Raw genomic sequence first — 23,835 nt, 5'->3', positions numbered from 1 at the left:
ATCTTTGTTTACTATCAGAATTGTGCAATTGTACATATTTTCAGTTCTCTCCTACAGAAGAAAAACACACAAATGTTGCAACTGAAACTTTTCTGAGTGATGTATCAGCAAAGAAAATTCACAAGCAAAGCAAATCAGATGATGTTGCATCTACCTTGCTTAACAGCAGTGGATGGGTTCAGTTTCCCCGATTTGACCTGTGCTTTGGCAAGATGCAGAGAAGATGCCAGTAACTGGGCAGCTTTCATATACAACACCAGCTGCTCCACTTGTCTAGGGAGAGGGAGGAAAAAAAAATAATAATTATGCATCAAAACACCTTTCTGGAACACATTCGAGCCATAGGCAGACACCACTTTTTAATCACAACCCTCCACAGCACCCAGCAACAGCAGAAAAGGAAGACAGATGTTTAAAATGCAACTCCACCCCTCCCCTCCCTTCCCTTCACAAACACTCTGTCACGGGTTGAGGGGACATCTGCTCATCTAGTAGCTGCAGCAGCAAATACAAACTGCTTTACTGCAGACATTTTAAAAAGCAACACTTCTTTGTGGGGACTCACTGCCTGAGGTCAGCATCTCACCACAAGTGACTGGGTGTACTTTTCTCACAGTGTCATTTCCTATGCCCCTGGAATTCTCAGTTGTGAAAAGCAAACACTTTGCAAGGTTTTTTTGGTGGGTTTTATTTTATTTTTTTTCAGGAAGAAGGCAGGAAGTGGAACTGCCCTTTCTCACCACTCCAAATTTCTCGTATTTCTCCTTGCTTTTGATTTTGTGTTAAGGCTGTTGTTCAACTGAAAAAACAGTGAAATTTGGACACTCCTTCCCCCTTCCCAACCTCCACCTCAGTCCTACTGCTTCAGTGAACAGGAAGGGATGAGGGCTCAGATCTGACAGAAGCTGGTGCACAAGTTTCTACGCTTAGAAAGGCACTGCTGCACCTCAAACCTGAACTCCTCACCACTTTCCCCAGCCTATGTGGCAGACCAGAAAACACTGATCATTTATTTGCCTGCTAGCAAACATCTCCCTGTCATTTGCTGTTTTCTGATCTGTCTTCAGCTGTTAAAAAATCCGTTCCTATAAAGATTCTAAACAGCAAATCAAGCACTCCCAACAAAAAGGGCACGGTTTCAACACACATTTGATGTGTTCAATCTTGGCTAATTCTCCTGATCCTGTCTGACCACATACTCACCCCCACTCTTTGCTGAGCTGGCTGATCTGATCAACAACGATGCTCTCTTGGATTTGGTACAGCGACACAGCAGAAGTGCACAGGTCTGGGTTTCCTCCCCGCACTGCCGTCAGATCCAGAACACATTCTGTAAATGTCAGCATCATGTTTAGATGACGCAGTGTGTCTGTGTGTTCTCTCTGCCAGAGGGGGAGATGACAACAGTTTAACCATTGTAAGCCACCAGGCACGGTTAAAACTCCTGCTAATCATTTGAGGATTTATTGCTATGTTCTGTGCAGAAATCACATCGTGGTAGAGGCAGCACTGAGGACTGCAGGACCAAATGGGTCCAATCAGCCCAACAGATTCTCTCTCTGTTAATGAATTCAAGATACTGTAGCTTATACTTAAGAGTCTTTCAAAAAAGCCAAAGGAACTGGTACATGGAGTTCTATGTTTGTTGAAACCTGAAGAACTAAAGGAACCAAAGTGGACATCTCAGCAACACAAAAGTATGCTTGGCACTTGTATGAGGAGCCAGGAGTAACATTTGTCTTTTATTATATAATGGACTTGATAACTACAAAAGAATCAAGCTAGAGCTTCATACTTAATCTCCTTCACTCTAATTTACAATTAGTTCTAAAATTATATTGTGTAAAAAGGTGGCTGTTGCCAAAGTTTACAGTTTAGACTAAACAATTCCAACTGGAGCTAACAACTCATTCCTGCTTGGTGAGTAAAGCTGATGCTACATGTGTAGTCTCTGCTCAAAAAAAAGTTAGCCTTCAAAACTAACCAAACATATCTCAGCAATATTTATAAGACTTTCATTAATAATGTAGGTCTAAATACATTTTAAACTCCATCTGTGGGAAGAATACAACATACTGCCTATATGTTATAACATATAGATTAGATCATACAGAGACCCAAACACCTTCCAGCAAGATGTGAATCAGAAAACAGAACAGCAATCTGTCTTGAGAAATGTACAGCCCAAGGATAGTGTTCTGGTGACAGACCACCCCAATTTGTGTTTTTAAAGTGTCACTCCCCCACACATTTTAAGAAATGTAGGACATTCTTCCCACAAGTAGGATTTAACGTCATCCCCTGACTGTGAAGAATCATTTAAATGCTCAGAGGGGCGTTGCTACTGTCAGCACCCACGTCCAGAGAGCTGGCATTAAACAGAGGCTCTGGTGGACAAAAGCAGCCATGTTCCTCTGGTTACCTGCTCAAACATATGAAACACCAGGAACAACTACCACAGAGAAACTGGCCACAATTGATACAGGAATATTTTCAAGATCTTAAAACGGGAACAGGCGAGACAGCGAAGCGGAAACTACGGAGCGCACTGAGCAGTCCTGGTTTTGCCACACCTCTGTCTTAGCAACATTATACGTTATAAAACATTAAATTATTTTTATCTATACCTCCATTAAGGTTTCCTCAGGCAACTCTGGAGCTTCAAAAGTGATAAAGCCCTCTAGGCTGGGAGGCGAAGTACCATAAGGCATGTACTTCAGACTCGGAGCCGCCTCGGCCCCCGGAGGAGAAGAGCCCATATAAATACCAGGAGGAGAGCCCATATATACACGGCCACTAGTGGAGCAGAGGGACCCTCCAGAGCTGTTTGATCCAACTACAAGAAAAACAACACACAGATTCAGTCTAAAAGGCTGTCCCACAGGATGACAGCAAGTGACAGATCAGGAGTCATCCCAGATTCCCCTTGGGAGGCTCTCCTCGTTGCTCCTTGCATTGCTCTGTAGAGAATGCAAAGGCTACCCCATAAGCAACTGTGACAACTCGTAACACAGATTCTGGGATAGGGCTGACAAGGGTTACAAGGCAGAGAGCCCAACAGTGCAGCCCAAAGGTTGTGCTGTAGGTCACAACAGCACATTGCTGCAGAGTTCTGCTCACTCTGAGCACATGAAGGCCTTAACCTTGAGATCTTTCATATTTGGCAGCACCCCTGACACATGCCAAAATGCAGTCAGCTCCCACCCTTTGTGTGCTGTCTCGGGGACAATGCACAGAAGCAGCCAAAACTCAGAATTCTAATTTTTCCTCTCCACCTTTGTCACAGAGTTTATACTCCCTGTGGTGGAGTAAAGCTGTGGACACAGGAGGTTACACACTGCTGTACTGTAAATCTGTGCACCTGACCCTCTGTAGGAGGGGAAAGGCAGAAACCATCTGATATTAATCTCCACTTTACAGAGCACTTTTACTGTATGGCCTGGAGGACCCGTGCAAGGCAGCAATCAGTTCACCAGCCCAAGAAGTGGACAAGCCTAAATGCTGTGTCTGAGAACAGTCCACAGCTGTCAGGGAAAGCCTTACCTGAGGTGGTTCTTGTTCTGAGGACCATATGGGTGCAGGTAGGAGGGGTGGCACTGCTGGGAGGGGACCCCACAGTAAACATGACAGCCCGAGAACTTGCCCCGCTTCCCATGGATGGAGTGGCCATTGCAATTCCATAGGCTCCTGCTGGAGCTGGAAGAGAAGATTTCAGCAAGTTAGCCCCTATTACATGTAATCACACCAATAAGTAATTATATGCAGCAAATTGGAGCACTGCAACACAACATGGTTTGATGTAGATCCAAGACCTGGACTAGTTAAAATTTCTGACAGGAAATAAAACAAGCTGAGTGGATATTCTTGGTGATACACAAGAATAGTCAAGTTTACAGTTTAAAAAAAAAGATGCAGAATTACATAAACTGGCTTTCCTATGAAATCAGAGTGGAATTAAGAAATGAAACAACCACAAATATTGAAACAAAAATAAAAGTAAATCAGAAAAACACAAACCTCTCCAGCCACTACAGGCAATCGAGATATTTCTGTGTTTAGCACAGAAATAGATATTTTCCTGTCTCAGTTATTTTTAAAGCTGTGCTAAAAAAATGGAACAAGTCCCCTAAAGATTAAAAAAGCCTTCTGTGCTGAGGCTAAAAATTGTCAGAACCAGTCACTGAAGTTGGAAGCAGAACTGTATCTAGTTGGCACTCCATAAAAAGCCGAGCACATAAGACAGCTTGGATATATCCCTCTGATCCTCACCTGTATCCATTGGCCGCTCTGTATTCAGGCTGTCTGTACTGCCCTGGTATAGCTGGCCCCCAAGGGTAGTCTTTACCTGTTGATCTGACAGCTTCCCAGTACTAACAGACCTGGATAGGAAAAAATAAAAATTCCCAAAAAGTCATTCAGTAAGATCATCCAACTTGCAACTAAGGATGACTTTCAGATTCTTAGTACTGTAGAGAATTTTTCAACAGAAGTAGAGCAAGTATTGAACTCTTGCTGTTTATCATGGATCTACTAAAATAGAGCTAACCACAAAAACAAAGAGACCTTTTTCTCTTAAAAACTTACGTTGCAAATTTTGTCGTAGATATTTTCAAGCAAAAAACTGAACAGGCTTTATGCAGAGGCAATGAAATTCCAGATTCACACGATCAAAACAAAAGGGAAGCAGACAGCAACACAAAGTGCTGCAGGAAGTCCCTGCTATATTTATAACCCAGTACAAAATGTTTCTGTAGCACACAGCAAACCTCAGCATCCCCTCACAGCTCACTGTCTGCACCTCGTCCCCTCCGAGTCGCCGCGTGCAGTGCACGTTCTTCTGCCCAGCTACCCCCCCAGCGTGCCAGGTTACAAACACTGTGGTGCCCACCTGCCGAAGGTAGTTTTGCTGTGCTGTTCTCCTGCCTGTTTGTCAGCTCCCTGGGTCGAGTGGAAGTGTGTGAAATCTCTTGGGTCAGCGATATCTTTAGGCTGCAGCGGGGTTTCGGCCAAGCCCTGGCGATTCGCCAGGGCCAGCAAGTTCGAGGACGCTTGAGTTTTAGGTATTTTGAAAGGAGCTGTTGCCTTAAAGAATCAAGAGCAAGAACACCAAACATCAAGAACAAAAAACTCCGAAGTTGGAACCCCAAAATATTCTCAGGAATGGTTTAAGGCAGTGTGTTACCACTTCACACTTGACTGACAACAGTAAACTTAACAAACCTTGGTGGGAGAGCCGATGATCGTTGGCAGTGGGGTTTTGAACAGCCAGTCTGAGCTCCTGGGTGAGGATCCCATGTGTTTGGTAGGTGATGTTCCCAGGCTACCTGGCCTGCTTGGTTGTGGAGAATGGCTGTATCCATACCCAGCATAGGATGGGCACACTGGGTCCGAGTGCTGCTTTCTGAGCTTCTGCTTGTTTTGGTAAATATCTGTGAGAGTAGGAGCACTCTGCAACCTCGCTCCCATCAGAAGTGACTGTGGAGATTGAGAAGGTGGTATTGGAGAACCTGTGGGGATGAGAAACAAAGTAAAATTCTGCTTACAGTGCTTGGAAAATGTACTGATAAAGCCCAAAATTCCAGAGAACAACATTAAACTGAAAGGAGTTGCAGTTGGGACTGCAAATATTGAGATGTGTTTGATCATTAGCTCACTAGATGGCAAGGAGACTGGATTTAGCCCATGGATTATTTAGACTAAGGCTACAGTACACTGATGAGAAGTTTAAGCTGCCAAATAGGCAAGATTTCAGGGTGACAGCTGTACTGGCAGCTGCAATACATCTGGCAACCTGCATCAAGACAAATAACGTGGTTGGATTCAGCAGGAATGGCATAACCAACACTGAAATTCCAAGTGCAGCAGCCAAGGCTCTTGGTTGAATAGATGTTCTCAAGCCCTGGAATGATATTCTTGCAAACAAGTGCATGAATACAACATTGCATGTTAATGACTTGTTTTGTGTGCAACGACTTCATTTGCAGACACAAAGGCAGTTCATGTTCCTGCAGGAAAACTGGGTACTTAAGAGAACCAAAATATCCAGATGGAACAGTTTGGGATCACTGCTTTGGACAGTCATTTGCTTTTTAGTCTGTCAGACTTTTTCAGAAGCTTGCAAAGGAAGCCCACACTTAGGTAGGAGTGCGAAGTTTCTCCTACAGCAAATGGAAATGGAAGAGCTGCAAGTTGTCATTTAATCAGAGGGCTTTGGGGAAATATCTCTTATAAACATCTCACCTACTCAAAGGTGCCCTTCCTCTTTCAAAATAAGGAACCTGAAATGTGATGAAACAGTCTGTTCCTTGTATATGTTTTTATGTCTGATGATAAGGAATTGGGCAGGGTTACAAATAGTACATCATACTTCAGCTTTATTGCCACAGCTTCCAAGAGAAAATGCCTGTCTGTGACCTCAAAGAACTGACAATTTCACTCATGCTTTAAAAAAAAAAAAAAAGAAAGAAAGAAACAGGGCAAAACTGAAAATGAATCATAAAACTAGAGAGGGTTTTTAAAAGCTGGCCATGACAATCTTCTGAGATAAGCTCCATTTCATAAATGTATGGTCCAAAAAACCATCACAAACTTCTTGCAGTTTGCTCAGTGAAGTGCCCACCTTTTTGAACCTTCTCAAGCCTATGCTTTTGCTAGTTAGGTTTTGAATATGAGCTACTTTGTCTTGATTTCATTCCACCCCATTAAGCAGAATGTTTTAGAACAGCCTGTCTGCCTGCAGCTCTAGCAGAGGGATTGAGTCTAGTTCTCATTAACTTTCCAGCCAAGAATTTGCTTGTCTGAAATCCCTCTGCTCATCTGTCTCACAACACTGACAGCCCTCACCTGTCGTTTCAGAATCAGTCTTAAACCTCACTGGTTACTGTTCTAGTGCTGTTGCCACCCCAGGGAAAGCTTCTGAATCAGAAGTGTGTCCTCTGCTGCCACTGGCAGCAAGAACAGCTCAATTAGTACAGAAGCTACACTACAACAGAATCTTCAGTCCTTAGAAAAGTCCCAGCACAGATGACCTCACCTCACCCAAAGCAGAAGACTGCTTCCCATACCCACTTAAGTGCTGAGAAACAGGCTCGCTGCCATTTGTGGTATTTTACAAATAGAAATACCATGGCAGTCATTTGAAACGAAGAAACGAAGTCAAGTAGGAAAAGAATGCAGAAAACATGTGAAGAAATGAAACATTAAAAACCCTTGCAGCCACAGAGGCAGTGCTGTGGTATGTTACAAGTACAAGTCAGTTTGATACTGGCAAAAGGCACTAGACCAAGAGCCCTACAAAATTCTATCCAAAGAAAGTTGCAACAAGAAAGCCATACACAGGGCTTTGTATACACACACCCTTTTCACTTTTTAAGAAAAGATACTATTTCAAATCTAAGGATCCACTCATTCCTTTTGTTGAGCCTGCCAATGGCATAGCAATTATGGAGGCACATCATAGAACTTATTCCAACTTACTCCAAGAAATGAAGGCTCCATCATCTCCAGATGATTTTGGAAAGTGTTTAAATAGGGGAAAGACCATTTCAACATCACATCTTAGAAAGTCAAAGAAGAAAATGCACCCAAAATGTGCACAGAGCAAAAGAATATGTTGCTGAATTGCATATTCTTTTGCCCAATCCTTCTGGCATTACAGTGCAATTCCATCTTTAACAATCTCAGAACATCTCCAAGTCCTATTTCTTCCTGATCTTTTTTTTTCCTGCTGGCATGCCATCATAATTTATGACTTGCAAAGCTCAGTGACTGCTTAGCAACACTAACACCAGATCCCAGCTGACTTGCTAAAGGAATGATGAAAACGTGCTGCACGCTCTACACTGGCAGTTCTTCCTCCCTTTTCTGAGAACTGGCATGACAGAGCTGGTCTATCAAGACCAGATTCTGAGAAGCACTTTACTACCATTCATTATAAACCATCCCTGTTTAAACACAGGCTTCATCAGAGTTGCTTTCTCATTCTGAGAAAAAGAAACTTCAGTCGCTCTCTTACTGAGTAGGGAATTAGTTGTGGGGAAAGGTGTCACACAGTCCACAACTGGGGCACCACTAACTCAATGTCTCCTATTAACCTTACTAATGTGTGTTGGCTGTCCTTCCTCTTCACGAGACACTCTAGCAGCTCTCTCAAAATAGTACTGGTTGCATTTTCCAGTCACCCACCTGAGAAGTTTCTACTCCTTGATTCATGTCCTTGAAGTTGTCCACAACAACAGTGTCCAAGCTGCTCAGGTATGGTTCCAACTATGCAAACAAAACCAAAATGTGAATTTACACTTTATACTTCACCTGCATGTGAAGGTAAAGCAAGTGAAAACCTAGTTAGTTTACTACTGTAATTTAACAGAAATTATTTCTGCACACATGACCTAGTTGGGCAGATTGTGGTTGAAGGTCATCTCAAGCAACATGGAGCATTCTGAATTGCTGTTCCAGATAAAGCTTTACTAATTGCTAAGAATTTATGGGCTTACCTAGTGGTGAAGGAGAATATGGCCTGGAAGATCCTGTGGATAACCTGCGCCCAACCCCCTGGGCAGTGTCAGCTGGCACTGGGGAGCACGAGCCCATCTTCATGAACCCCATTGGGCTGGTGTTGGAGCGTCTCACAACTCCAGCTCTGCAAGGTGAAAAGAATGGTCACACACACTGTGGTAACTGGGTCCTTGAGACAAGCTTCAGAATCCCCTGAGGAGAATGATCAGTTAAAGAAAATACTGATATTTAGAAGAGGAAGCTTAGATGCTGAAGCTTATTAACCTAATAACTTAAGCTAAGCTTCCTGTAATGAAAATAATCGAGTTTTAATTCCTTTTGTTCAGAAAGACTTTTTAACTTTCAGTGCCATAATAATCTGTTAACTAGAGAACATTAAAACAGTACACTCTAAACTTGATCATCAAATTTTTAATTTCACAATCAAGTGAAACGTATTGCTGCAAATGCCAATTTTTAAATCAGCAAAGATTCTGACAAAGTTTTCATATTGGGTCTGGGGTAGAGGTCAGAGAACTGTACATGGAACAAACTGAAAATAGATTTTTTAAGGGGAAGGCCTTTCCCTGAGAGTAGCAACTATCACAAAATCGGAGATCCTGAATAAAAATGCAAGAAACTCTGGGGTTTGTTTTTGTAAAGATCTCCAGAGTTCTGAGCAGCCTGTTTATGAGACTTTGACCTTCACCATCCCGACCCTGTAGACCACAAGGCAGAGAATAAGCCTGGCTCACTAGAGCTTTGTAACAAAACAAGCTGGCTAACTGGCATGCCAAAAAATGTTTCCTTGATATTCTACAGAACAAAGCATTCATCTCATCATTACATGTGTGAAAACAAGACATAACTTATTGCTGACATTCTAATTTATGATGTAATGCCATGCAATGCACAAAGAGAAATAAAAAGGCAAGACTTCATCTTTTTACCTTCTTGTTTTGTATTTGAGCGAAAGAACAAGCTCATTTTGTTTTCATGGCATATTTCGAGTACCCATCCAACAATCTTGAGATTGTGAAGGACTATTATTTGTTATCACTGAAACGTCTCTTTAGTGTGTTTTTGTGCAGAAAAAAAAAAATTACATCAGCAAGAAGGCACGGACATCTGCCAGGGCGGAGACACAAACCAGAACCAAGAGGAAGGAGTTAAAAAGCCCGGACTGACCTCGGTGATCCGTGGGGGTTGGACACGGGGCTGGCAGTAGAGGAGAGGTTCTGCTCTATGCGCTGGTAATTCCGGAGCTGGGTGGGAACCGGGATAGGCGCCGTCTCGCTGCGGGGGGACACCGAAGGCTGACAGTGCCTGAAGTTGGAAGGTTGGGGACAGGAGATGAATACAGGTCTCTCTCAGACAGGTCTCTCTCAGAATCGTACCACTGTAGAAGTCTCAAGAAAATCTAGGAAACAGGCAGACAAACTCCTTCTGCGCTCCCTGGGTGCGCTGTGATCTCGGCTTGTCCTAAATACTGTGCTGCAGTACCGTGCGGAGGAAGATCAGGAACTGTTCACTGCCACCTGCCTCTCCCACACTGGCTGGGATCAGCCGGAGCTGGGAGTGCAGTACGGGCTGGAACCCTCCGTCACGCACCACAGCGATCCCCAGATCCCTCTGACTTCCTGCCAGCTCCACTCTGTGTTTACCACACTTCAAAATAGCGTTCTAGGAAAACCCACTGCGCCAGGAACAGGAAGTTCAGCAGCAGGGCTGGAATGTGGACAAAAGCCACTAAAGCACAGTGAGAGATATCCCCAGAGACACCGTGAACTTGCGAAAGGAAAACACGTTATGTAACCGAGCCCTGACAAAAGGGCCAAAACCACACACCTGAACATTAATCCACTGACTCCAAGTGCAGATCAGCACAACCCAAGTTCAGCTGCAGTGTCAGTCACCTCAGTGTGCTGCCTGATAAGGGGCTCAAACCACTGCATGTAATCAGTTACCAACAGTTTTAAAGGAAGACAGAATTCAACGGAAAGAATTTCAGACAAATAGGCTCTTTCAAAGATAATCAGTTTAGTATCTGGTCCTTTATTGACCGTGTCTTCAAAGAAAAAGTACATATTCTTCAAAGAAATGTGAAAAAATTCTAGAAGCCAAGCAGTTACAGCACTCACCACACGGCTACAGCTGAACAGAAATCTGGGTTTCTGACTCTATTTGTCCTATTCTTTTTGCTACCTCTAAGAATGAAATATTACTTCCTAATATGCACAGAACTTCCTTAGCAAAAGAAAGGTTGTCCTTCTATTGCCACCCAGTTTCTGGATACCACAGAGCAATTTGGAAGTGGGCTGTGGGCACACAGTCAGCAGAAAGCCTGAAAGCTTCCAGGCAAGGAGAAGGTCACACAAGTGGAAACCACATGAAGGCTGTGGGCAACCTGCCATGACTAACACAGCACACTGAGGGTGCACAGGGAGGCTCCCAAGGCTGGACCCCCAGGAGAGGGGAACCAGATGTCAATTAAAGTGTGGCGGTGACACTGAGGAGACCACGAAGGCACTTCAACTTTTAAAGACCTCAGCATGGAAAATGCCTTCCCCTGCTCTCCCACAGCCCTGCAGGTATGTCCAAGCAAGCTCCTGAGCCGTGAGCTGACTGGAGGCAGCAGTGCTGGGAGGCACAGCCCCATCAGGGCTCTCCAGCTCAGGCCCAAAGCTCAGCTCTGGTCAGGCATCCTCCAGTCTGATGTGGTTTGTTACCAGTTAGAGAAAATGCAATACAGATGTGTGCAGAGCTGCATGCAAATCTTGTTTCTCTGAGATCCAGAGAATAAAATTAGCAATAAACCACAGGAGGGTGAACCACCTCGACCTACTCTGCCCATTCTGGCTGGAGACTGAGAAGTGCAACAGCTTCTTCTGTGTGACATAAAGCAGCATAACTACGAGTACAATTCACTCAGTTTGATCAGCTAACCAGAAAAATTCACTGTTTCACAGGTCATAACCTTTTGTAAAAAAAAAAAAAAGAAAAAAATCCCCAAGCCACAAAAACAATGAAAGAACCCTCCTCAGGAAATAAAAAAACCAAAACCCCAAACTAAACTCTGCTTTCTTCAGACCATGCCCCAAGCAGCCCTGAATTCAGTTACTGAATTTACTCAACCAATAATTAAATCAAACTATTATAGTACAAACACAGTGTGAACAGTAGGCACCTGTTTCCAATCACGTGACCATTTAGCTCTTAACTTACTAATGTACAGATAACATAACTGGCATATTTTCATAAAACCTGTAACTCTCCAAACTCTGCCTGACACAATGTAAAATAGGAAATTACAGTGTACTTACAACACACTGTACATGGCAAATGGATCTTTACAAACCCCTATTATCTGCCCTTAAACATGAACAGCAAGACTAAAAGCTGTACTGGCAGCCCCGTGTCAGCAGATTTCACAAACTGCACAAAGATCAGCACAAAGTAGCAAACTTTTCTTGTGACAAGCATTTCTAAACAAATAATGCTGACTTGCAGCCCTCTAGTATTGGCATAAGCCAAAAATACACCCAACATAATCGCTTTATTCCCCAGTTAGCCACTCATCCTGCCTCTGTTTGTACTGAAAACATTATGAAATTCATCACTTGATCAAATGACACATCTAACCCTTCTGTTTAGATATTACATGAGTAGTTCAACACCATGATTAAGCTTTACATTTTCCAATATAACACAGGAAAGAGTCCAGGCACCACTGATGAAAATAAGTTCTATGTCAAGCAAGCAGAAACTTAAGCCCACAGTCATGTGGAAGAAAGGGGACTAATTACCAGTCCTGCTGATGGAAAACCTGCAGTGTATGTTTAGCTCTTTCATGTGACTTCTTTGGTATCTTGTGAGACACAAATATGAAGTTCACAGTAATCACTTCACAAAAGCCACACCCAGTGACCAGAGACAAGCCAAGCCAGCCACGAGACACAAATCCACAGCAATCTGGGCTTTCGAAGTTCCTCTTCTCTTACAACTACTTCTTAAAATACATCTGCATTCAACATTTGGACTCACTAAACAAAGACTGTGCTGTGCTTCATACCAGAAGACAAGTCAGTTATGTCTCTCAAGTTTCTGCTTTTAAACAGCTCAAAATTTAAACAAACTCTCTTTCCTTAAGGAAATCTTTTGGGGATGCACCAGAGATTGCATGAAATGTAGAGAGCCTGCCAAAAAAGAGGTCTGGCTTTACTTCAGTCCAGTTTCCAAGTAGACATCCACAATTAAAAGAAAACAAACAACCCAAAACATTTAGTAGCAGAAAAACCTCCTTAAAGAGGGGAAGTCCAAAGGCTACATCACACACCTGTTGGCTGTACCAGAAGCAGTACTTCGAGAAGAGGCTGAGGATGGTTTCTGTACAGTTCCTGAGCTTCCAGAAATAGTTAATGGTGACTGCCTGCGAAAACGAAAACCACTGTCAAAAGACAGGTCCTCACATCAGAGAAACTCTTTACCTGGAAGCAAAACTTCCTGAATTCAAGCTGTTTAGATATTCACATTAAATTCACCTCAACTTTATCTTAAAGTCCACACAGCTATGAAACCCCGTCACTGCCAAAACCCCAGAAACCCCTTCTGCAGCTGCAGCACCAACTTTAGAGCATGAGACTTCTTCTGGAGAAAGCCCAGCACACCTACCCTCCACACATCAAGAACTCGCTGGAAGCTCGCCTGCCAGCTGCTCCCAACGGCATGTCATCTGCAGCAACAGAACACAGGGAAAACCCACGTCAGCAAGCAGAATCTCACCAAAAAATAAACCTCCAGTATCACTGTTGTAGGGAAAAAAAAACCAAACGTTTCTGTGAACGTACGAAAGTTTTCCACAAACTGTTTTTTGGTGGGAAAATACCTCAAATGTGACCACCAACAGAAACGTAACTGGGGAAGGGAGTTATTTAACAAGTTATTTGGTTGTTTGTTTGTGGGGTTTTGCTATGCTAATTACAATAATTTTGAAATAAAATCCATTGTTTAAGACTACAAGACATCAGCATTGGGATGTTTATAAAAATAGCCCTTCAGGCACTAGTTTTAGTCAAATATTTAACACAAGTTGGTGGCACTGTACAGAAATCAGCTGACTTTGTGCAGCTCAGGTTGGGAGGATGACGTAAAATGGGAATGTGCTACATCCAAGCCTGTCTCCTGTATAAGCTCAGCCTGATGCCCCACCTTGTATGTTTATGTTTTTACCTGCACTTGGTTATTATCTAAAGCTGTACAGCATGAGCTGTTCAGTTAGTCTGGAGGAAACAAAGTGCCTGCCTCCACTAAGAGAACCCTTGGGCCTCTTATCAGCAGTTGTTTACAACTGACTCTCTTCTCCTACTGCCAAATCCCAATATTTTCCATGACTTTGAATCACCTCGGTATCTTTGGCATATCTGGCTGTTCAATTGAAGGTGAAAATGTCCCAGATGGACATGCAGTACCAAATAGTTTCCCTCCAAAGAGCAATCAAACTAAAGAAATTAATTTCATTGTGAATTTAGACACATTAAGAGAAGAGAGAGCCAAAAAGTAACAGGACATAAAGTTTTGTTATGAGTGGAGATTGGTTTAAAATGTAAAAACAAGGAAGGTTCTTACATGAGTGGTCTGAAGAGATATTGTGTGGGACAAGGACAAAGTCATCTGTGTCACAAGAGGAGTTCTTGCTACTGGTACTGGCAGAGTCTTTAGAGACTTGCAGATAGTTAGGAGGACCCAATGGAGGGGAAGACAAATTTTCTTCTTGAATGTGCTGCATGTCTGGCAGAGACTGGAAGGGGTTGGTGAGAAAAAGAAAGTAAGAAAACCACTGTAAATGCAGTGATTCAGAAAGTAGAAATGCTTTTTAACTATGAAGCTTCCAAAGAATCAACACTAGTTTTGTCAAAAAAAACCCACAAAAACAACAAAACCAACCAATCAACCAAAAAAAACCCCCAAATCAGCCTAGATTTAAGTTTTTAGAAATATCAAATTTATTTCAATATTCCAATATTTCAATTTGGAAATTTCAAATACTGGATAACCCTGCAGTGTCAATTTAGACAGTCCTATATTGATCAGGCTGTGAGTTTAAACAACTGTGATTTATTCAATCATTCCTGATGATATAGATGTACCTCTTCCAAACACCACATCAAACTGAAGGCACTGGCTTGTAATAAGGGGCCTTAGCCAAAAAGGGCAATTCAAAATTTATCTGTAACAATCATTACATTGCAAAGTATATTAGCATATCTATAGATTTGCTACTCTAGCATTTGATATGTATTTTTGCTTTAACAATAAAGAAAAACAGCAAAAAAACCCCACAGAGTGCAACACAAGAAGCAAGAGAGAACCAAAACATTGATGGCATTCTAGCAAAAGACAGGGGTATTCCTTGCTCTTTGCTCTTAAAATAAGACAGTTTTACACTGCTCAAGAATTAAAAGATCTAAAAAACTCAGGAACTTTTGTTTAAAACATCACAGAAAGTATTTTCTAGAGATTGTTCTGTACCACAGAGAACTTACTGGGGGAGAAGCAAAGCGGCAGGAAGGGGAGCTACCACAGGAACTGCCAGAGACTGAGCCTGGGTATGTGGGCACTGGTACAGGACAAGCTGGAGGAGGGAAAAACCCAGAGGGGGGAAAAAAAAAAGATGGGATTAAGATTTTGAAAGGCTGAATTTCAAACAAATTTCCTCACTGCTTCTCATTCATAAACCTTACACAAGTTATAAGCACAGCACATCCTCAGTCACACGAGGGTATTTAAGTTCAGTTGAAACGTCGAAGGAACTTGTAAATAAGTATCACATTTCCAGCTGGCACAATACAAGAAAGGATTCAACACTCAGGCTACAATAGAGCACAACAACAGGCAGACTGAGGAAAATGTCTCATAAACACTTAGTGTGATATTTGGCAGATCCTTCTCCCTTCCAGCCCCCAACATTCATCATTTACACAAATAAGTGGAAAACCAAAACTTACATTTTTTGACTGTTGAAACATGATCCAGGAAAGGGTGGTTGAAAAACGCTTCTGTAGAACAAGAAACAACCACCATTGTGAGTAAATGTACAACTGACAGGATTTACAGACTATATTGCAGAGGGTGATAAATGGTTGCCTTCCCAGAATCAACCTTTCAGAGCCAGAGGGCGAAGAGCTTATAAAAGATTAAAGCCTTCTATGTTATGTGCTGCTATAGTATTTGGAAAGGAAACAAAAATCAATTGAGTAACTTCAAACATCAGTCAGCAAGGCAAATCAGACTTAAGTGCAGTCATCAGATATCCCCCAGTAATTCAGAATCATGTACACAAGAAGCCTTCCTACACTCCCCAGGAAATTATGTCCTGTGTGGTACTAACTCAGTTGCAGTCTGCTCTTCAGAACAGTGAGCATCTTTCACATCAGACACTGAAAGTATCTTCACTTCTGCCTTTCCCAAAGATTGACATTTATTTTTGAACCCATTAATGCTACACCTCAGGTGGCCAAAAATCACAGCAGAGCAGCAGCCACTCCCCTTCCCACTCCCCAACAGCAGAACACGACCTGTGCAGCCGTTTCATGGCATAAAGCAGATTTAAACCCCATTTCTTTAACAAGTTCTTCAATTAACTTGCTGCTGTTACAATAGAAACATTTTGCTTTATTTTTGTAAGTGGATATGCTGAGGTACTTCTAACTGAGCATAACCAGTTGGCTACCAGGTTATATGGAAAGTTTTGTTCTACAAGAAGCAGCGTTCAGCCAGCTCAGGGAAATTGAGGGTTGGTGAAATCCAGCTGCTGAGCTTTGTGAACTTTAATGCTCTAACACCCGAGGAAAAACAATGCTGTTCCTCAGGAGTGAGCAAATAACAAGGAGAAAAAAAAAACAAAACAAAACAGAGAAAGAATCTGAGGCCTGAAGTATCTCCCCTGCCTTCAGCAACACTTTCCCCCCTGGCCTGATAAGGGAGGGAGTTCAGCTGCAATGCCAGGACAATGTAATTATTAACTTTTAACACGAGGATCAGGTGTTCCCGAGCTTTTGTACAACACCTGCTGTTCTACTTTATATTGCTGGAAGATCAACAAGATTTCCAAAGCTATTTTTACTTTAACAACAGGCAACTGGGCTCAGTTACACACTCTCCCTTTCACTCCCTTTGCTAAGCACATTCCAGAGCAGCCCCTTTGAGGCCCTTGAAGTGGCTCAGCCAAGGAAAACATGACTTTCATCACTGCCATTCTGCTTTCTATTTTTCTTTCTAAGCACAAATGCTTTCTCCCACTACCCCAAATGATACAGTGAATTTCCCATGTTTGAAGAAACTGTAGGGATCAGCACACCCAGAGTGCAAAGTGGAATCAATTACTCACAGCCCATGTTTGTGATGTATTATTTCTTCTACACATACAGATTTATACACTGACCTCTGAATACTGTCACCACGATTTGTGACATTTTACCCAATTACCGTGAGTTTTTTCTGGATCTGAACTAAAAGTTTAAAATTAACATTTCCTGGCAGCTATGATAAAACTGCAATAACAAATAGTGCTATTAAATTTAAATAACCATCACGAATATCATGACATATAGATGCAACTAAGAAGAAGTAGTCAAAATTTAACTTTTCAACAGAGGTCTTTTAAAAAACCTGCCTGAGTTTGCATTAAAAAAACAACAAAAAGAAGGAAAAAGCATTACTGCTTGTGCAGTAATAGGCAACCAAAAGCCCAGCAACACAAAGGCTTTTTGAGGCAGAAGTGAGTAACAGACCATCCAGAAACACATACAAATCTCAACTCTACTGCTGACTAATCTTGAAGAGGCAACAGTTGTAACCAGTTTGAAGGATTCAACAGCAGGGATTTGAGGCCTTGAAATCTTAAGTTAGAACAATGTTCTGCAACCAAAGGTCTCCAGCTAAAGAGAAAAGGCCAAACACAGCAGCAAACTGGAGCCAAACAAGTCCACTTTTGTTGAGGGTATCCATCTAGTTGGTACCAGGTTTAACCTCCAAACTATGGGAGTTAAAGAAATACAAAGCTGTTGTTTCTAATGTTTTGGGGCTTAAAAAAACAACCCTGTGAAAACATTTCTCTACACTTAGCAATACCTAAGCACAATACCAGGAACTCATCTCTGCAAATAGAAACAATTTTGGTGTAAATCACATCTCTCACTGACGTCAGATATCCACACATAACAGCTCTGAAGGTCAAATCAAACATACATAGCTTGGATCCCCATTAGTACTGTTAATGATATTTACAGTCTACAAGGAGAAAGAACAGGAGAAAAACATTTAAAGCAACTTTAAGTGTGTTCTTCCAGTGCTCTGTTACATTTCTGCAATCACATGGACATCAGAGATATCTGTTCCCAGTCTGAAGCCAAACCACCAGTTAAAGCAACAGAAATACAACTGGGGCATGAAATTTAAGGTATATCAGTTAACATTGGAAGGGATGGGCACAGCTGAAAGAATTAAACTGATTTATATTTCCCTACTCAACAACAAAGTCAGGATTTATGTGCATCACTGAATACTGACAGTCCTGACAGTAGTTATCCAATGATTTATTTTAGCTACTCTGCTTTCTTCATGATAACTGAGAAGAAAAAAAAATACTTCACTTTTCATGTAATTGGCTTCAGACAAAAGGTCAAGACAATTATTCTGGTCACATGAATACAACTAACAAGGAAAGTCAAGAGAGCAAGAGAAAAAAAATACATACCAAAGTCCATTCTATCCTTTTGGTTTCTCTGAAGCAAACCCAGCAGCAGGTCAGCCAGATAAGTTGATGTTTCTCTAGGAATACTGCACACAAGAGGAGGTAAAACATGCATTAAATTTAATGCATGCATTAAATAATGCATAGCACATTGAATTTCAGGAAATCAGCATTCCACCACGTCCCTAAGTCATCACTACCTGTGTTCTACAGCCTTAGTACAGGACCCTTTCAACTCAGCCAGGTACAAGGAAGGCAAGATGCAACACGAGTCACTGGTATCACACTACATCCTTGTAAAGATGGCAACAGCAAATAATTCTATGAATCCCAGGCATTCCCAAAGATGACAAAGTGTTCAGTCAACAAGGGTAAGCGACAGGAAAGGCCACAGTGACATACCTAGGAATCAAATTCCTGTTCTTTTCATAAAACATTCTCAAATCTTGAGGACTATTGGCCTGTCAAATAAAAATGTAGATTAATTAAAGCTCAGTTTCATGGAGAAAACAGCTTTTGTACCTACACATACATACACAGTAAAAGAGGTTTTTGCAGAGGGGCATTGAAGGAGAAAATCCGAAGCATAGCAGTGACTTCAGCACTGAGTATCCTTATTTATTTATTCCCTCTGGATTGAACACACTGGTGACACAGATTAAGCATAAGCACCTTCTCCCTTGGTATTCTCAAGTGATTTGGCATCAACACTACACTCAGCCATCATTTACTTCTACTTTCATGACAAGAAGCAAGAGCTCTGGCAATGTCCTTCAGACTGGAAAGAGGAAAAAGGAAATAAAGTGCTACCTGAAAAGGTGGTTTTCCAACAAGACACTGATAAATCACAGTTCCTATGCTCCACAGGTCTGCTTTAGCATCATAGTGTTGAGACATAATCACTTCAGGGGCCTGGAAAGAACAGCAAGATCTCAGAAGGGAGAACAATAAAGCAAAGCCACAGCAGTATGAATTCTACAGATCTTCTGCCAGAGCAGTATTAACAGAGACCACTTTATTGCAAGAGAAAATTAACATTTTAACATGCATCACATGACTTGAGAGGTAACAGTTCTATCTAAAATGGAAGCTGTGTTTCAAAACCAGAGAAAACTAGAAATGCTGATGTTCTAGAGAAAGCATCCAGCATTTGGCACATATGGGAAGAAGAGGCAAGTGTTATTTATTTGGTTTATGCAGTTCTCCTTGTAGGCAAAAAAAACCCACTGAGAAACGTTCAACATCTCTCTGATTTCAACCATCACAATCTCCAGATCCCAAGAAAAAAGAGGCAGTAAAACTGTGGAAAGGGGAACTGCACACTGCCCCTAATGCTTGTGAAGCAACACCAGGCATCTGCCAATCTGCAAGCAGTCAATTATTTTGTTCTGGCAGGAGGATGTTTGAGATAAGCAACACAATGTGAATGTGCTGTCCTTACCATGTACATAGGGGAACCACACAGAGTTGCAGCCATCATGTTGCTGTGCAGATAACGAGCAAACCCAAAGTCAGCTGTGTAAAGAAACACGTTGGTCAACAAAAAGAAACACAATTTTTCAAATTTTAACATTGACATCTGCTACAATTACCAGCGAGACTGAAAAACTGCAGGTTTAATATATAGGTAACCACATGGAAGAGTAAAATCTTTGTTACCCCGAAAGAATTATGTATCACCTTCTAAAGAAACAAGCCAAGAAACAGCAGTGACATCATTTGCACAAACTGCTGCTCAGCCACCTCTCCAGCTGCAGAGAGGCTGGTCTGGCGTCAGCAGGAAAGGATTAAAGTCACTGGCTAAATATAAATGGCTCATTAAGAATCATGAATATACAATCTGCTCCAGTGAAATCACATCAGGTAGAAGTAGTCAAGTTTCAGATGCCTGAATTTTCCATGTAGGCAAAAGCATCTGAAACTATCAAGGACAGAGAGGTTGTTTTGTCTCCTCTGTGCAGTTCAGATGATTGAATAAGTTGGAACAGATCTTAGATTTTGGTTGAGCAAAAGCACAGAAAAGAAACTTGTTAAGAACAAGGTATTTTTAAATGGACACTTATCAGACAACAGAGAGAGATTAAAACTCCTGAAGTGGCCTCAAAGAGGAGTTTGATAGTATCCTGAACAGTTAACAGCTCTCCCCAGTTACAATGCCAAACCTCCCTTTGACAAAAATAGGTCATAACCTACATTTCTAAATGCCTCAAATAACCCTTAGGAGGGTCTACCACTAAAAAAGCAAACAGCTGGAACTGTGCCTGGACATGCACACAATCTTGAAATGTGCTAAAGGCTACTCCAAGCTTCCAAAGTTCCAAACTTAGGTCTAATTAAAATAGTTTGATATGAGAAACATCAGCTAAATAGGTTTCTTTGTCCTGCAGATTCATAAAGGTCTTTATGATTCAAGAAACTACATCAGGGCATAAAGCTCATCATTCCAGACTTGCATCAATGTAATACAGACCATACCCAGCCCACCCTCTGAGCTTTAACTAGAGACACTACTGAGCAGGGAAACAATCCAACAACAACGATTCACCTTTCAACCAAGGAAAAGCACATTTACCTATTTTGATGCGAATGCCACTGACACTTGACTTCCTACGACTGGCATAGGACAAGAGGATGTTCTGTGGTTTGAGGTCCCTGTGGATGATGCCTTTGCTGTGCAGGATCCTCATGGCAGCTGCAATCTGCTGCAGGAACACTCGGATGGTGTCCTCACTGAGGGTCCCCTTAGCTGGGAATGACACACACATGGGCAGGTGAGGAAATAAATATCAGTATCTTCGGGCAAAAAATAAGAGTTGACAGTGATCAACTGTGAAAATAATGAAGGCAACTGTATCATAGGGAATTGCCATCAAATCAGACTGAATTACATGCAGAACAATCCAATCTCCAGTGTTTTTCTACAAATGTATATACTCTTCCAAAAATATATACATCATAGATTTACACTAGATACAGAGCTCTGAATTATCTATTTTTACAGTAGTTTATTCAACTCAGTAGCATCTTAATTGTAAAGCTTCCCAATCACCATTAAATCCTAAACTTGCTCAAAGGGCAAAGGAGACAAGAAAATAAAAGAATTTCACATTAAGTGTATCCAAAAATCATGTTACAGCCTGAAGCCATAAACCTTGTCCTTTAAACAAATGATTACAGGGATACAGAGAACCACTCTGCTCAGAAATTCTACCCATTATAAAATTTATTTCAAAGGGGAAAAAATAAGATGGACTTTTCAAAGTCTCTTCAGAAGGTATTATATCTCATTCTGCAGCCTGAAGAAGTATTGAACACAGGAGCTGGGTTTCACTGTGCAAGTCTTTCCAAAGATTTTAATGGGAAGTGAATTAGGCTTTTAATATACACAGTTACCATAACAATGGCTGTGCACAAAAAGATTCCTTCAAGATCCTGAGATGCAAAAGCAAGTAGAAGAATATTTTCATCGAGAAAAGTATGAAGATTAACATCTCTGCTCAGAATTGTATCTGTAAAAGGAATCCATTTGTCATGATTCTGCAACTTTTCGCTTTGGGCAGAGCCATGAAAAATCTCTCCTAAGCCAGCACTGCCTCTGTTGAAAGCATTATTATGTAATTCAGCATTTTTAAGTTCACATCTTGGAAAAGAAAGCAGGTGGAATCAAAACACTGGGAGCAGCCCCCAAAATGCCATTTTAGAAATAGAAACCCACACAATTTTCAGCATGCTACTAATGGTTAGCTACAGCTTCTCCCTCATTTACAAATAAGGGAATGTTACATTCAGCTGTGGCTAAAAAAACCCTCATTTTCTGTCTGTGCATTATTACATGTACCCTCATTCACCAGTATTTAAAACACAAGCAAAAAAAAAAAAATCTCAGAGAAGCACCAACAGATATCCGGAATACAGAATAAAAACATGTAATGCAATAACCTTTTAATAGGGAAAAACAGCCATCAATTACCTTGTAAGTAATCTGCCAAATCCCCACCATTGCAGTACTGTTGAAAACAAAGGGTTTTATTCAAAACACAAGCACTGAAATACTGGTTACATCATTTTTACTTTGTAATCTTTTCATGAAAATCAGATCCTTTCCAGCTGTTTGCCTTATTATTTGTAATTAACAATTTGAGGTGCAACACTTCATCAATACTCATAAAATGAAACTGAATAATTTATGCATCAAACTGTGCTGGTAAATTTAGTGAGGCACAGGAAATTCATAATCCACTTTTCAGAACTGCTTTTTCAACAGGTCATGGTTAGTTTGCAGCTGTGCAAAGGAGTAGTTTTGTCTAAAAGTCTTTAAAATCAACCAGAAACAAACATACATGTTAACACATACCTCCATGACCAAAAAGACAGAATTGGGCATTTCCTAAAAGAGAAGGAGAAGAGAACAGATTTAAGACTGTGAGAAGACAAAACCTGTACCTGTGCTTACCAGGTATAAAGTGAGATGTTTCAATCACTGAGAAATCTGATGTTAAAGCCACTGTTTCAGAAGGTAGCAAATGTGCACATTCTCCACCATTAAATATTTCACATTTCCAAAAATGTTTGCATACGGAAAAAAGAAATAAATCAATCACCAGACAATAACCTGAAGACTAGAGCAATCATTTGACAGAGCATCCTACACTAAGAAATATCATTTTCCACTGATGTGTCCCTTGGCTCTCACCTGCCTTGGATGCTCCACCAGCAGCACCTCTCCATGAAGAACCCTCACAAATAAACAAACTTTGGCTACCAGGCACCACTGAAATCAATCACTAACAGGATAGTGATATTTAGTCAAATCAACTGACAGAATTACAAACTGTAAACAGGACAATTTGGCCATGACAACCACTTTTTTCTAAGGAGGAATTCCAAGGTTATGTTCCCCACTCCTGGGTGAAACAAGCTTTGGTTCTGCCATCCGACAAGCCGAGGTCAGGCAGGAATCACAGAGCAGTTAACTGTGGAATAAACTGATTCCCAAACGCTATATTGTAGGATAATTAATTCAGGATTCATGGATACTTCTGTTAAGTATCTCCCTCAGTGAGTCACTGGCAGAAGCATCTCCCTTCAGTGCACCTCGTGGCAGAGATGTGAGTTCATCCTTCTGAGATCTTCCAAAGCACTGACCTCCCGTGACCCACCTGCAACCTCAATTCCCTCTTCTGTAACTAGGGAAAAGTTCCTGAAAGACAGATTACCTAATTTCTACTGGAAATTATCTACACACTCCACAGAAATGCAGTAAAAAAAAAATACGTGCCTAAACCTACTGTAATAAAAACATTCAGCCTTATTCCAAATATTTATTTTGTGTGATGGGAGAAAGGGCCGACCTGCCAATGCCAATGACCAATATTGTTTTTCACAAAGTCTCCTGCATAAAATAGTTCTGCTGTGCCTACAAAGTTGAAGACACTCTGAGAGCTTTTATAAAGTACAAGCGTTTTTCCCCTCTGAGCTGATTAAGGCTGAAAGGAAAGAACACAAAGAGAACTGGAAGGAAACATAAGGGCAGTATACACTAAACAGGATGATGCTTTTAGTTACACAGTATGTTACCTTCCTTTCCC

The 23,835-nt window shown here is 41.4% G+C and overlaps 1 protein-coding gene across 1 annotated transcript in view; it reads right to left on the bottom strand.

Moving 5' to 3' along the window:
* ULK2 (unc-51 like autophagy activating kinase 2) overlaps positions 1-23,835 on the bottom strand; it is a 38,209-nt gene that overhangs the window by 3,328 nt on the left and 11,046 nt on the right. The window contains exons 4-25 of the mRNA XM_064677925.1: positions 22,602-22,634; positions 22,218-22,254; positions 20,820-20,993; positions 19,689-19,762; positions 19,058-19,159; positions 18,650-18,708; positions 18,251-18,333; positions 15,501-15,551; positions 15,039-15,127; positions 14,122-14,293; positions 13,168-13,228; positions 12,833-12,925; positions 9,685-9,822; positions 8,496-8,641; positions 8,185-8,265; positions 5,221-5,507; positions 4,889-5,082; positions 4,270-4,379; positions 3,544-3,696; positions 2,628-2,836; positions 1,204-1,382; positions 155-273 (exon numbers count right to left, since the gene is read on the bottom strand). Coding sequence (XP_064533995.1) covers positions 155-273; positions 1,204-1,382; positions 2,628-2,836; positions 3,544-3,696; positions 4,270-4,379; positions 4,889-5,082; positions 5,221-5,507; positions 8,185-8,265; positions 8,496-8,641; positions 9,685-9,822; positions 12,833-12,925; positions 13,168-13,228; positions 14,122-14,293; positions 15,039-15,127; positions 15,501-15,551; positions 18,251-18,333; positions 18,650-18,708; positions 19,058-19,159; positions 19,689-19,762; positions 20,820-20,993; positions 22,218-22,254; positions 22,602-22,634 — 2,644 coding nt within the window. The remainder of the gene's footprint in view (positions 1-154; positions 274-1,203; positions 1,383-2,627; positions 2,837-3,543; positions 3,697-4,269; positions 4,380-4,888; positions 5,083-5,220; positions 5,508-8,184; positions 8,266-8,495; positions 8,642-9,684; positions 9,823-12,832; positions 12,926-13,167; positions 13,229-14,121; positions 14,294-15,038; positions 15,128-15,500; positions 15,552-18,250; positions 18,334-18,649; positions 18,709-19,057; positions 19,160-19,688; positions 19,763-20,819; positions 20,994-22,217; positions 22,255-22,601; positions 22,635-23,835) is intronic.

This window comes from Pseudopipra pipra, chromosome 21, assembly GCF_036250125.1.
Source record: "Pseudopipra pipra isolate bDixPip1 chromosome 21, bDixPip1.hap1, whole genome shotgun sequence".
NCBI lineage: Eukaryota > Metazoa > Chordata > Aves > Passeriformes > Pipridae > Pseudopipra > Pseudopipra pipra.
Note: the sequence above shows the minus strand (reverse complement) of the source record. Positions and strands in the feature narration are given on the sequence as shown.